This window comes from Anolis carolinensis, chromosome 1, assembly GCF_035594765.1.
Source record: "Anolis carolinensis isolate JA03-04 chromosome 1, rAnoCar3.1.pri, whole genome shotgun sequence".
In the NCBI taxonomy this organism is placed as follows: Eukaryota; Metazoa; Chordata; class Lepidosauria; order Squamata; family Dactyloidae; genus Anolis; species Anolis carolinensis.
In genome coordinates, this window is record NC_085841.1 from 30,887,393 (window position 1) to 30,902,330 (window position 14,938).

General features: G+C 41.0%; 1 protein-coding gene across 2 annotated transcripts in view; it reads left to right on the top strand.

Moving 5' to 3' along the window:
* Nucleotides 1–14,176, top strand: part of ppp2r5a (protein phosphatase 2 regulatory subunit B'alpha) — an 84,895-nt gene extending 70,719 nt beyond the window's left edge. The window contains exons 9-13 of one of the 2 annotated variants that reach the window (XM_062971868.1): nucleotides 878–928; nucleotides 4,452–4,571; nucleotides 4,684–4,811; nucleotides 8,119–8,220; nucleotides 12,631–14,176. In XM_062971868.1, coding sequence (XP_062827938.1) covers nucleotides 878–928; nucleotides 4,452–4,571; nucleotides 4,684–4,811; nucleotides 8,119–8,220; nucleotides 12,631–12,787 — 558 coding nt within the window. In that variant the 3' untranslated portion in view covers nucleotides 12,788–14,176. The remainder of the gene's footprint in view (nucleotides 1–877; nucleotides 929–4,451; nucleotides 4,572–4,683; nucleotides 4,812–8,118; nucleotides 8,221–12,630) is intronic. The other variant, XM_008125820.3, reaches the window with a different exon arrangement.
* The last annotated feature ends 762 nt before the right edge of the window (nucleotides 14,177–14,938 follow it).

Here is a 14,938-nt window from a genome sequence, read left to right on the forward strand (position 1 = left end):
AATTGTCTTGATTAAATTGAGTAGTGGAAGAGAACTGGTACAGCATTTTCCAAGAGTTTACATAGTATTGTACAGAATTTCAGCAATGGGTGCCGGCATGGCTTACAAATCAAATCTGTCCTAATTTCATAATGATTGTTAGATAACAGCAGTGTGAGGAAAAATGGGACAGGCTGGTGCTTTCTAATAATTCTGTTCATCCTCATTCTTTACCCATGTTAAATTATTGACACTAGGTATGATCAATGGTCTTACTATTCATTGTTGATTTGGCTAGAAGGTGCATTATCAAAGTATTATGCCAGTTTCTTATATTCCTTCTTTTGTTCCTGTTTGTGGCATGTGTAAATTGTTTTGGAAATAAGCATGTATTCTAGCTTTTTAATGGCTGAATGTTTAATATTTCAGTATCATTCTAACATTTTATTAATTGTCTGAACCCTTGATATTGATGGTTGGTGCGTTTTGCTCTATGACTTTTTTTTTTCCTTTTTCCATTTTGGTTCCAATGGATTTGTCTTCCAGATTTTTGGTCTTCGCTGAAGTTGTTACATTGGTTTATTGAGACTTTATGCTTTAAATGTATTTGTTTGTTATAGATTACTTTGGTAACCCAGAATATGATTAGATAAATGGGAAAAGACAAATGACTGAATTCCGATATAAGAATATAAAGAGCATATAAAAACACTTTTTAAATTGCTTTTATACATACACTAATGAATTCATGAAATTTTAAGACATGTCTGTTCATAATATATGTCCATATATGTGTGTATGTGTGCATGTAATTTCCACTTGTATTTACAAGATGTATAAGTTGCATTATTTATAAATATACTCTCACTTAGGTTTTGAAATTATTTTTTCAACCTAGGTTATCAGAGGATTGCTCAAATTTTGGCCAAAAACATGCAGCCAAAAGGAGGTCAGTTTGATTAATTTCTACATACTAAATTGAAGAGTTATTCTGAATCCAAGGGCATGCCTATACCAGTTACTTAATGTGGATTGAAGGCAGCTTGAAAATGCATGGTGTGAACACACATAGCAACATGGATTAAAAGGCTTTAAATCTGGATAAACAAAATGGGGAGATACTCCAAAACACATGCCATATTGCATGTTTATGCAATCAGCATGTTTAGGTATAAACTGCGTCACATGGCAAAACTGATTAAGGAATGGGTGCTGTGGTGGGGAGAACTCGGCGGGGTGTGTGTATGTCCAAATACTCCATGACTGTGGAGCTACGGATACTGCAAATTCTGGAACTGGGACAAAATCAACCTCTGGTGTGTGTGTATCCAGGCCTCAACCTGCTTCCACCTTGAAATCATTTCCTTCTCTGCCAATTTCATCCTGCCTTAAGTGATCAGTATAGATGTGATCCCAGACTAATGGGAAGATGTGAAAGTTCTATATCTTTTTTGTAATATTAATAAGTTGGATTTCATCTAAAATCAGCCCCACAGTTCAGAAGTCCTGTACCATACATGTCTTCCTCTTACCAGTAGATATTCATATATATCCTCAGAACTCAAGTCACATATAGTTTGAGAATAGAACATCGAGGGGAAAATATTGCAGTTTTTTCCCTCATAGCCACTATGGATCACAAGGGGCTTTTTGGAAATAATTCTGGGATGGGTGATGGTGGGTTGTGAGTGATGGGGAGGCCACCCTGTGAGAGCCACATGAAGCTTACAAGCTGCACATGATCTAGGGGAGATGTGGAGATGATGCACTACCTTAGGGTGTTGACAATATGATTTTATTTTTGCAATTACTTTACTAGGTGTTTCAGCCTAGTAAGATCAAATACACTTGTTCAAAGGAAGTTGAAAGATAAAGAAAAGCATCAGTACATAAACAACAAACAGGTTATAATGTTCAATATCAATTCTGTCTGCATATATAAGCATTTTTTTAAAAAAAAACAGACATGTTATATGCATCAAGATATATGTACACAAAAATGATAGGCTAATTGCAAGAATAGAATATTTTTTCCAGTATCTTGAAGCTTTGTTTCTTTTCTACATCTCTTCTGTTGCCTTCTTTGCTTTTTGTACATGATCTATCCTGGTGTAAAATAACTGTATTGGCAAAAAAACCCCATTTATATCACAATTTCCCTTCGGCTTCCCGAGGAATTTTTTCTTTTATTCAGCTACCCAGTGCTACTACAGTCAGCATGGTGGGGCATTAAAAGATTTGGAAGACACCCCTCCTACCTGGCACCCCTGTTCTGCTTCCCCTTTTCCCAAGTTGAATGAACACCCCGGGAAGGGTATTTGGGAATCGGGTGTCTCCTCGTTCTCCCTGTGTATATACAAAGGAAGAGAGGAAGAATAGGAATCTGTGTTTTGTGAGGACTCCTCCATGTATATGCTCTACCTGTCTGTGAAAAAATGTACCACATTTTATTTAAAGAAGAAATAGTTAAAAAGGACTTTTTCAAAGAAGCTATTGTTCTTCTATTTTTATTTTTAAAAACGCTTTTTTTTTTTTTACTGACTTGTTAAATATATGTGAAGGGCTCTTGTACCTTAGAAACTAACCAAGAGAATGAGGTTCCTAGCATGTGCTAGGAATGAGGTTCCTAGCATGGAGACTACGTTTACTTCCTTAAATGCTAAAATATATGTTTCCTATTACAAAACCTTACCCATATTGTAGTTTCTGTTAACCGCAGTATGTGAATGCATTAGGCATTCTGAATAAGATCCTGTTTAATTCAGATTGCTACAGAATCTTTGTTTCACAGCTTTTTGGTTTCACAACTTTGCTGCTCTTTAATAATAATAATAATAATAATAATAATAATAATATCTGCACGCATCATCCGAAAACACATCACACAGTCCTAGACACTTGGGAAGTGTCTGACTTGTGACTTTGTGATACGAAATCCAGCATGTCTATCTTGTTTGCTGTGTCATAATAAAATAATAATAATTTATTTATATACTACCCTTTCTCCACAAGAGGACTCAGGGCAGTTTCCAACATATGCAGAGTATTCAGTTGCCTATAGAAGACCATACAACAAAATAGATATCAAAAAACAAAACATACAATCCCACTAGAAACCAAAAAATTAAAATCCAATTTTAGTCTGTTCCATTAGATGGGTACAAAGTACCAATGGCCAAAATTTCAGAGTGGACATGGCCAAATATGAAAAGCTATACAAAAGCTGATGCGACAAAGTATCATAGGGCCGGGGAAGTGGATAAAGTACAGAGCAGGATCCTGATTGGCTACCAAGGGGGAGGGGCCTAGGGACTAATCATGCTCAAATGCTTGCTGAAACTACCAGGTTTTCAGGTCCCTGTGGAAAGAGGACAGTGTAGGGGCTTGCCTGATCTCTCTGAGGAGGGAGTTCCAAAGTCGGGGGGCTACCACCGAGAAGGCCCTCTCCCTCGTCCCCACCAACTGCAATTGTGACAGTGGTGGGAGCGAGAGGAGGGCCTCCCCGGTGGATCTTAGAGCCTGCACTGGATTATAGGGGGAGATGCGATCACGAAGATAGGCGGGGCCCAAGCCATTTAAGGCTTTATAGGTCATGACCTGCACCTTGAATTCGGACCAGCAGCTTATCTGCTTAAGCCCTGAAAGAGGTTTTAGATGTTGTTGAGTATGCAATATAGAACCTCTGCAATCTGGGAATACCAAATGCTATAGCATTAATTAAGCTAAGAGTCCAGACTTGGTCAGTTCTGTGGATGGGGGATCTCATGTGAGAACCAAAAAAGATACGTGCACAATAAAATTATTTAATATTGTATTGTTGAAGACCAGAATCACTGAGGTGTTGTGTGGTTTCCTGGCTGGATGGCCATATTCTTGCAGCATTTTCTCCTGACATTTCACCTGCATCTGTAGCTGGCATCTTCAGAGGATCTGAAGAGAAAATGCTGCTAGAACATGGCCATGTAGCGCAGAAAACACAACACCCCTATTAAATATTGTTTAACTTACCTAGGGTTTGGTAAAGGTTTTCCCCTGACATTAAATCTAATTGTGTCCAACTCTGGGGGTTAGTGCTCATCTCCATTTCTAAGCCGAAGAGCCGGCATTGTCCATAGACACCTCCAAGGTCATGTGGCCGGCATGATTGCATGCAGCGCTGTTGCCTTCCCGCTGGTGCGGGTACCTATTAATCTACTTAAATTTGTATGTTTTCAAACTGCTAGATTGGCAGAAGCTGGGGCTAAAAGCAGGAACTCACCCTGCTCCCCGGATTGGAACCGCCGACCTTTTGGTCAGCAAGTTCAGCAGCTTAGTGGTTTACCCTAAATAACAATTAATGGTATTTTACGCCCAAGCAAACCTGTGCAAATAATGTTGATAAAAGTTCCTTATATCATCATAGGATAGTTTTAGCCTTTAGTACATATCTCCTATAGTGTGTTTCTTAACTAAATGTTTTTTCTTTATAACAGGTCATGTTTTTAGGCGAAATAGAAGAAATCCTAGATGTAATAGAACCAACACAGTTCAAAAAAATACAAGAACCTCTCTTTAAACAGATAGCCAAGTGTGTGTCAAGTTCACATTTTCAGGTACACTGAAACATTTAACATGTTTCACATTTAACCTTTATAAAAACATTTAACTTTTATAACTGATACTGCTCAACCTCATTGTCCTGATAGTTTGAAATCTATATTTCAGGTTGCAGAAAGGGCTTTGTACTTCTGGAATAATGAATACATACTTGGCTTGATTGAGGAGAACATAGACAAAATCTTGCCAATTATGTTTGCCAGTTTATACAAAATCTCCAAAGAGCACTGGAATCCGTATGTACTCTTATCATTCAGTCTACTAAAGTGCTTTTATGTATTACTTTATCAGCTTACTGTCTTAAATCTTTCAAACTTATACTCATGTATAGGTCTATACATTTTAGTCAGAGCATCAATATAGGTTGTCTTATCCACAGTACCATATCTTAACTTTTATATATATAAAAGTTATACCCTTTGCTGAGTAGAGTGGTGAATGGTGAAAGTTTTATCCCACCTGGGAGAGCCTAAAAGAAACACTAACTTTCTCTGCTGTCTACCACTGCGTAGTATCTGGCCTTTTTGAATGCCTGAGTGGGAAAACCATAATGGCAGTCAGGGTAATCCCCCCCCCCCCCCGAGGCAATGCTAGTAATTTCCACTCTCTGTGGATCCGTCTTATGCATGGGTTATATCAAAGTCCATAATTTTGGCCCCAAAATCTGCCCTTGACTTATATATGAAGTCAACTTATACCTGAGTATATACAATGAGTGGTTTTTAAAATCTCTGTCCTATTTTTAAAGTTTAAAATTAGCTCCTTTTGCACTGGTAACATAAACATTCTTAGAGATAACTTCTTATACCTCTTTGTCCTTCACATTAAAAATGAAGTTACAAATTCAGTGCTCATCCTGTTACTTACTTAGGCGATCCCTCATAGTTCGAGGATGATTGTCTTCCATCCTGGGGAGGTGTCCGTAGATGGCTGAAGAGACCTATTCTTGATCTGCATGTTCTCCCATAGTGAGGACATCGGTTTCCAGGTGGAAGGCGGTCGCGGTTGGCTTGACGCTCCAGGGTTGGCTTGACGCTCCTTCCTCTTGGCACGTTTCTCCCTTAAGCCCTCCATTCGTGCCTCTTCGAACTCCGCAGCACTGCTGGTCACAGCTGACCTCCAATTAGAGCGCTCAAGGGCCAGGGCTTCCCAGTTCTCAGTGTCTATGCCTTTCTCTAAACAACACTCAAAGATCATCTACCCACAGAACACCCCGAAAATGTTGAGGAACATTGGAACAAACTGAAGACCTCCATCATCACAGCCTGCGAAGAAACCATTGGATACCAAACTAAGAAACATCAAGACTGGTTTGACGATAACGATAACAGCTAATTGATAACAAAAGGAAAGCCTTCCAAACATGGCAGAGAGACACCAACTGTGTTGCCAAGAAAAAGATCTATGCCAGTGCAAAGCTCATCCTGTACATAAATGGAGTTAATCAAAGAAGCTAGTAGGGTTTTTTTTAGTGTATTCCAACGTAGGTTCTTGTTCGAAAGAATACAGGATGGAATATGATTTTTTCTTCTTCTCAACTGGGACTGGATAGAAATACCGTTATGTTCATTAAGTTGATATTTAGGAAAATCTCTCAAACTTTAAGTTTCAGAACAAGAGAAAGGAGGGAGTTAAAATGAAGCAGTTGTGAGAATTAATGAGACTAAAAGTCTAATTTATCAGCATGCTAATAGTTACTGTTGCAGACTTCAAGACTCGTCTTGGCCCAGTTTTTGAGACATCTTCATTATCCTGCTCATCCTTCTATGGCAAAATAGCTGACATTTGTGGCTGCACTGATTCTCTTTTAAACTTACTGCTCCAGACCAATTTGTTTCTGAATTGATATAGTGATGGTTTGTGCTCTTAGGAATCAGAGAAAACAATAATGAGCTTTTAACAACCCTAAAAAACTTCTGTTTTATTGACTGTTCTAAAACTCTTGAATGTGTGAATCATAATAAATTGTGGCAAATTCTTGGTGGTAGGGGGAAACCAAGTCACCTTGTCTGTCTCCTGAGGAATCTGTATAACGATCAAGTAGCAACAGTAAGAACAGACCACAGAACAACAGATTGGTTCAAGATTGGGAAAGGAGTACGGCAGGGCTGTATACTATCACCCTATCTATTCAATTTGTATGCAGAACACATCATGTGATGTGTGAGGCTTGAGGAATCCAAGGCTGGAGTTAAAATTGCTGGAAGAAACATTAACAACCTTAGATATGCAGATGATACCATTTTGATGGCTGAAAGCGAGGAGGAGCTGCAGAGCCTTATAACCAAAGTGAAAGAAGAAAGTGCAAAAGCTGGGTTGCAGTTAAACATGAAAAAAACCCAAGATTATGGCAACCAGACTGATTGATAACTGGCAAATAGAGGGAGAAAACATGAAGGCAGTGACAAACTTTGTATCCCTAGGCTTGAAAATTACTGCAGATGCAGACTGCAGCCAGGAAATCAGAAGACGTTTACTACTTGGGAGGAGAGCAATGACCAATCGCTATAAAATAGTGAAGAGTAGAGACATCACACTGGCAACGAAGGTCCGCATAGTTAAAGCAATAGTATTCCCCATAGTAACCTATGGATGCGAAGCTAGACCATAAGGAAGGCTGAGCGAAGGAAGATAGACGTTTTTGAACTGTGGTGTTGGAGGAAAATTCTGAGAGCACCTTGGACCACAAGAAGATCAAACCAGTCCATACTCCAGGAAATAAAACCCGACTGCTCACTGGAGGGAAGGATATTAAGGCAAAGATGAAGTACTTTGGCCACATAATGAGAAGACTGGAAATCTTGGAGAAGAGAATGATGCTGGGGAAAATGGAAGGAAAAAGGAAGAGGGGTCGACCAAGGGCAAGATGGGTGGATGTTATCCTTGAAGTGACTGGCTTGACCTTAAAGGAGCTGGAGGTGGCCACGGCCGGCAGGGAGCTCTGGCATGGGTTGGTCCATGAGGTCACGAAACGTTGGAAGCAACTGAACGAATAAACAACAAAACAACAATTAAGTGCAATGAGCTGTGGGTTTCTAAGGGGGAAAATTCTGTAAGAATGTTTATTTCCAGGAGGAGAGTTATAGGCTGAGGACAAAGAGGAGTTAAAATGTGTTCTTCATGACTGAAATAACTGAGAGTGAACTTTGTTAACTTTGGTTTCTTATTTGAAGGTTATAGTAAAATCTCAATTTAGAGAGCACATGCGGGCATTCCTTTTTTGATGCTCTTACATTTATCTTTCATTTGTACTAGCTTTTTATAGCAACACTATTTAGTATTATAATCGCAGGCACTAGTTCATTTAGATTAGATAGAAGCACCTCAGTGCCTTAAAACCTGATTAATCAAAACTAATATCCCCCAAGCACAAGTTAAAAGTCCCCAAACTCCAAGTCCTCAAGAAGAAACATATGTTCTGAAGGTGATTCAAATACATTGCTGTTTTCACTTTATGAAAAAAAAGCCAGACACTCAAAACAGATGTTGGTATGTAACAATTGTTATTTAATTTAAAGTGTGATATTCTCCCTTTTGTTCTAGGACCATTGTAGCTTTAGTATATAATGTGCTAAAAACGCTTATGGAGATGAATGGAAAACTGTTTGATGAACTCACAAGCTCTTATAAAGCAGAAAGACAAAGGTATTTACCTTATTCTCATTTGGGTTGCAGATAATGTATCAGAATGCACCATCTGAATTTTATGTGACATTATGGTAGAACTCTTAAAGTATTCTTTGTAGTCTATGCGACCCTAAACAGAAGGTCCAATACACTCTCAGAAATCCTTTTTTTAAAAAAAAAAATGTAAAAATCTCTTTCAGAACTATTTCTGTTAAGAAGCTTTGCTTAAGCTCTTCTGTCCTGCCCAGTCTGCAGAAGACTTTGCTTTATATTCAGTCTTTGCTACTTTATATCCGGGCTGTGGTGCAGGCTGGTGAGCAGCCTGCTGCAATAAATCACTCTGACCATGAGGTCATGAGTTCGAGGCCAGCCCGTGGCGGGGTGAGCACCTGTCAATTAAAAAATAAAAAATAGTCCCTGCTCGTTGCTGACCTAGCAACCCGAAATATAGTTGCATCTATCAAGTAGGAAATAAAGTACCATTTATAAAGTGGGGAGGCAAATTTAACTAATTTACGAAGTTGTAATGAGGAAGTGCCATCACAGTGGATGATGAAACAGCTGCTCCCCCCTGTGGCCAGAATCGAACATCCCCTCAGGAGAAGGTTAAATTGCCTCTGTGTCTGTCTCTGTCTCATTTCTGTGTGTATATGGGCATTGAATGTTTGCCCTATATGTATATAATGTGATTCGCCCTGAGTCCCCTTCGGGGTGAGAAGGGCGGAATATAAATATTGTAAATAAATAAATAAATAAATATCCCATACTATTTTCCCATTATAATTTCACTTTTACCAAGGCCTTGTGGATATAGTATAGGCGAGGGATGGACAAGACGAGTCATGGAGGCTCCGTGCAGCCCTGGGGACCCCAAAATTCAACCTTGAAGCCCACCAAAACACCAACATTTAAAAGATATGTATTTTGTAGCATTTAGAGGTGGCTTTTCATCTGAAAACTGGTCAGTTTTCCTCTAAATGGGCAACAAATGTGATAATTTAATTCTTCCAACCCCCAGGGCTCCTTCCATAAACCCCTAAACCAAAAGATTGAACATCACCCAAAATGGTGAGCAAAAGTGATATAGTGTGACTGCTGGCACACTAAAAAAGGATGGTGTAACCTGATGGGGGAATACAAAATTTGTACCCACCCTTATTTTTGTTTTTATTCGTAACTAGCCAGTTTAGGATCAAGGTACAGTATTTTAAATATCACTTTCAGTCAGACAGCCCCACCCACAAGGGTCTTCAGTGGATGCCAATATTAGAGGCATACATGATAGTGATACGATCATTTTGGTGACAGTTTCTGAACTGTAGATGTTTTTTGCCTCACACTCTATAAATTTTATAAAAAAACACATTTGTCTACTGATGCTTTGATTTAGAATAGCATTTTAAATTATTTCATGCTATTCTCTATTGGTCTATCTACCTTATTTATCTGTATATTTAATATTTGGAGTGTGAATGTTTTGTTTACTTTCTAAATCACCTAGAAAGCATTTTCTGCCCCAAAATATGTTGAAATAAACAATGTTTATCTGCACAAGGAAATTACAGCTTTCTCAGTCCAAAGGGATGGCTCTTCTCCAACCACATTTGTTGGAGGCTGATCATTTCAGCCATGACCCTGCCATTCCTTTTCCAGGTAAACCCACTTCCAGCATTAAAGGAAACAATGTGCCTCTTTTGTTGTCTACATTAGCATTGAGAGGCACACAGATAGCTGATTGGACAACCTGGCAGCTGAGCTGCCTTCAACTACACTTGTGCCAGTATCATGCTTCCTTCCCAGCAGTGCAATCGAAAGGCACACCAGGGGCTGATACTCTTACTACTGGTTTAGAAATTGTACTGTATGTATAGCTGTTGGGCTAGATCAGGAGCAGTGTTTGGGTCAGATCTGGCCTGCATTACCGAAACTTGGCTGGACGAGCTGGGGGGGGAGTTAATCTCACCCAGCTGTGTCCACCAGGCTACGGAGTGCATCAGCAGACCAGACCCAGGGGGCAGGGAGGTGGGATGGCGGTAGTCCAGGAATCCATCCCCCTGACCAGATGCCCCGTTCCTCAATCGTCTGGATTCAAGTGTGTCCACCTGAGGGTGGGTAGCTGGGACAGTCTGGGAATTCTGCTTGTGTACCGTCCACCTCCCAACACAGCAGTCTCTCTGCCTGAGCTTGCAGAGGTGGTCTCTAGCCTGGTGTTGGTCTCTTAGCGACTGGTTGTCCTGGGAGATTTCAATATCCATGCTGAGACCACCTTATCGGGTGCAGCCCAGGATTTCGTAGTTGCCATGATGACCATGATGTTGTTGGGCCCTACTCATCAGGTTGGACATACTTTAGACCTAGTATTTGTAATGAACGGTGGAGAAGTTGGTGTGGAAGAACAAAACATCCTTCCATTGTCATGGACCAACCATCATCTGGTCAGTGTTAGACTCACTATCGCCCCAAACCTCCACAGGGATGGTGGACCGATCAAGATGGTCTGCCCCAGGAGACTTATGGATCCGGATGGATTCCTGATGTCTCTTGGGGATCTTCCTGTCATGTTGGCTGATGATCCTGTCAAGACCCTGGTTGAGTTCTATAATACCGAGATGACCAGGGCTCTTGACACGATCGCCCCCGATCACCCCCGATCGCTACGCAGAGTCAATTCAGCTCCTTGGTTTTCCGAGGAGCCGGCCTTAATGAAGTGGGCGAGGCGGGGACTAGAGTGCTTGTGATGGAAGACTCGAAGCGTCACCGACCGAACACGGGCTAGAGCCTCTATTAAGGCCTACTCCTCGATGTTGCAGGCAGCCAGAAAAACTTTCTCAACTGCCCACATCGCTTCTGCAACTAATAGACCAGTTGAGTTGTTCCAGGTTGTCCTGGAGCTCCTTCATCCTCATGAGGGGGAGGGGCCCCTGACAACCCGGTCACTCGATGCAGCGAATTCGCACATCATTTTGCAGATAAAGTCGTTCAATTATCCTCCAACTTGGACGTCAATGTTGATACATTTCCAGATGAGGTAACTGGAACATGTGTTGGTCCAACTTTGATGGATTCTTTTCAGCTTGTTCGGTCTGATGACGTGGACAAGATCCTTGGAGCAATGAGGCCAACCACATGTGCTCTAGACCAGTGGTTTCCAAACTTATTTGGCTTGCTGCCACTCTTTCCAGAAAAAATATTACTCAGCGCCCCCTGGAAAGGGTGGGGCGTGGCTTAGAGGGGTGGGCATGGCTCCTGCTCAAGCGGGCGGGGCTGAGCCTTTCCCCTAGTCCAAGATGCAGGGCTGGGAGGGGGAGGTGGGTGGGGTCACAAATGGGTGGTCAGGAGTTACAAGCTCTGAGGATGGGCGAAGTTACGAGCTCTGAGGCAGGGCTGAGCCTCTATCCCTGTCCTGCAGTGCCTGCCAGGACACAGAGGGCGGGGCTAGAGGAGGGGGCGGGGCCTCTTCCCAAGTTCCTGATGGGGCTGAACCTCTGTAACCCGCCCCTGTGTTCTAACAAGTGCCTAACAAGGGGAGGTATACAGGAGGTATACAGAGGCTCAGCCCTGTCTCGGGCTCTTGGAAGGAGGTCCCACCCCCTTCCCTAGCTCTGCCCTCTGTGTCCCAACAAGCGCCTCAGGAGAGGTATAGATTCTCATCCCTGTCTCGGGCTCTTGGGAAGAAGCCATGCCCACTCCTCTAGCTCCGCCCCCTGTGTCCTAACAGGCACCGCAGGTGCTCAGCCCTGTCTCCGGCACTTGGGAAAAGGCCCTGCCCCTCCCCTGGCCCCGCCCCTGTGTCCTAATAGCCATCACCGCCCCCCTGGATCGCTTTTGGGGCCATCAAGTAGCTTGCTGGCTTTGCAACCCCTATCGTTTCGATCCGCAAAAAGGGTTTGAGCCCAGGACTCAAACTAGGTGCGACATCGAGTGGTTCGCCAGGAGCCCTGGAGAACCGTGTCCGTCGCCATAAACGCCCAACCGGAAGTCCCCATTGAGTTCATTTTTATTGGAATAGTGTACAGATTAGTTGAGTGCACACATTTACATATTTGTTCATGTAAACAAAGATATCAGCTAAATGCTAAAGGATGATTTCTGAACCATAAAAGTAACTCCATCCCCATTTTTAGAAATATTTTAATCTCCCATTTAATAATACCGCACATTCAGGCTTTTATTTTTCAGATAATGCCTTAGTTACATTCTCACCTGCTGTCTTTGGAATTGCTATTTTTAAGCATAGAAGAAACTTCTTTATGTGGAATAAGACCACTAGTTCTCCAATATTTTCGATACTGACTGCTAAGCAATGGAAGCTCATTAATATCCAAAACATTAAGCATCCCTAATGCTATTCCTTTATCAAACTTACTCCTGCTTTATTAAACAAGGTGTTCAAAGAATTGTTCAATTAATTGTTTTGCTTCCTTGTAGAGAGAAAAAGAAGGAGCTAGACCGTGAAGAACTGTGGAAGAAGCTGGAAGAATTAAAGTTAACAAAAGCTCTGTCTGACCAGCTGAGTAATGCATCCTCCGTTTCCAATGCAACAAATGAAAAAGTGCCAAATGAGAGCAACAGCCTCGCTTTGTGAGGCATACCTTTTATATACAAGGGTTTTTTTTAAATATGTAAAAAATACAAAAGAGAGACCTCATCAGTATATTTGAAATGGCCAATGTTTTTCCTCTGGCAAAATGTAAATTGAAATTTTTGAACTGAAATACAATAATTGAATGTGACATTATTTACCACAGCATATTGTAAATTTGTCTAATCATTGCTATATTGTCACCTCTGACATTTCACAGAATTGAATTCTATTATCCATGATGTGTGTGATTTAATTATGGGAGTGGTGAAAATTATGACTTGAATTTTTTAAAATTGTGTTGCACATAGACATAGAAGTCAACTATTTACGTTTTCCCCATGTGCTTTTCACATTACTGCAAGCTTTGGCTAGGATTCTGAAAGAGACTGCTATACTATCACTATATTTCCTCAAATGAAACCAAGGCTGTTAATCTTTGCCTGAAACTTGGGAGTTGGCCTCATTTAACTTAATGGAGCTTGCTTCTAAGTAAAGGTGCATAGGATTTGGTTGCAATTGTGCCTGGATGAGATGTTCTTCCATTTGTTGATTACACATTTGAAAGCTATTACTGCATAGAGTTTCTCTTCTGATGTCACAAAAATGATTATGGTTGGACATGGGGTGTGTCTATTGGCCTTGCTGTCTCCTTTATTCTTGGAGCCTGCACATACATACGTATATTGGTGACTAAACATCTGCATCAGGAAACCTTTTCTACTTGAGCTGACTCTTGGTGAAATTTAGGAATCTGGAAGATTGGGTTCTACATAGTGCAAGGAACTCATGCAAGCAAAGGCTCCTTGTTGCAGTTCATCCCTTTGTGTGCAAGTGGCAGCAAGAACAGCTGTGTGTTCAGAGAAAGGTGTAGGTTTATTGATAAATAAGCTAAGAGAGACAAAATGAGAGGTGGCATATGTGAATACCACTTAAATGTTAGGGAATCATCAGCTTTGACTCCAGGAATGCTTTGCTCCCATAAGCCCTCATGCGTTTTTTACCATTTTATAACAGAGCTCTAGAACCTATCAATGAAACTCATCATCATTTCAGCCATTTTTATTAAGGCTAGCAGGTTTGCTTTCTATCTGGCTCAAGATAGTCCAGCTGTTCACTGAAATCTTGGATTGTGCAATTCCATTCAGGTATCGAAACATCTTTGTAACAGTACAGTTCCTTGGTCTGTTTCAAGGAAAATACAATGTACTTAACATGGCAAAAAATGGCGCTAGAGGTTTTGTCTGTTTTTACTAGATCAGGTCGGATGTTTTATGCAGATCTTTCTATCAAGAGTACCATTCCAGTCTCTATTGCAATTGTGTGGAAAATGGTTTTGTATTGAAAGACTGAGGGATTGAAAAGCATTCAATAAAGTCTTTATGTTTGTAATGCGTGCTGTATATTGCCGTCATTGTAGCAGAACTAAAATTGGGTTATATGGGGGCAGGAGTGTGGTTATCAAGCGGTATATTCAGATGAATGGAGGGCTTAATGAAAGTGTTAAAACCATCAATGTTGGGCTAGACCAGCTGATCACTATCAAACTGAGTGTGTGAAAACTTGGTGACTAAAATTGTGTTAGATCGATTAGATCTGTTTGTCTAGTTTTAGATGGGTCATTGGGTGGAGAGAATAATGAGAAGTTCTTACTGTCATATGGGTTGATCTTCACATACACAATGAGATTTCTCAAGATTGTGCAAGTGAGTCCAGGCTCCAGTGAATTGGGGAGGAGGGGCTGATCCAATTTGTGCTGGCAACAAATCTATTCCATGACTGGGGGCTGCCTCTAGAGTCTAGACTGGGGATTGTCTTTGGCTGAGTCAAGAAGGAGCTGCTGGTTGTGCATGAACGGAGACATTGAGTAATGTTTTTTCCTGTTCCCATTCTTCCTTGAAGGTTAGGAAGAGACATCGGGGAACACAATCCTTGTGTGTGTGTGTTTGGGGGGAGAGTGTCTCCTAGTAAGTCAAAGTTTCAGCCAGGACTCATTGTGAAATATGCATAGTGGGTTTTTTTTGTTAGAATTTTTCTTCTGCCATTAATGTAATACAGAACATTTATAACCTCTGTCATCTTGACAAGGCTCTCATTTGGTTTAACAGAACTAGATTTTTTTGTTTTCCTTCATGCAGGCAGAAACCTGAAAGT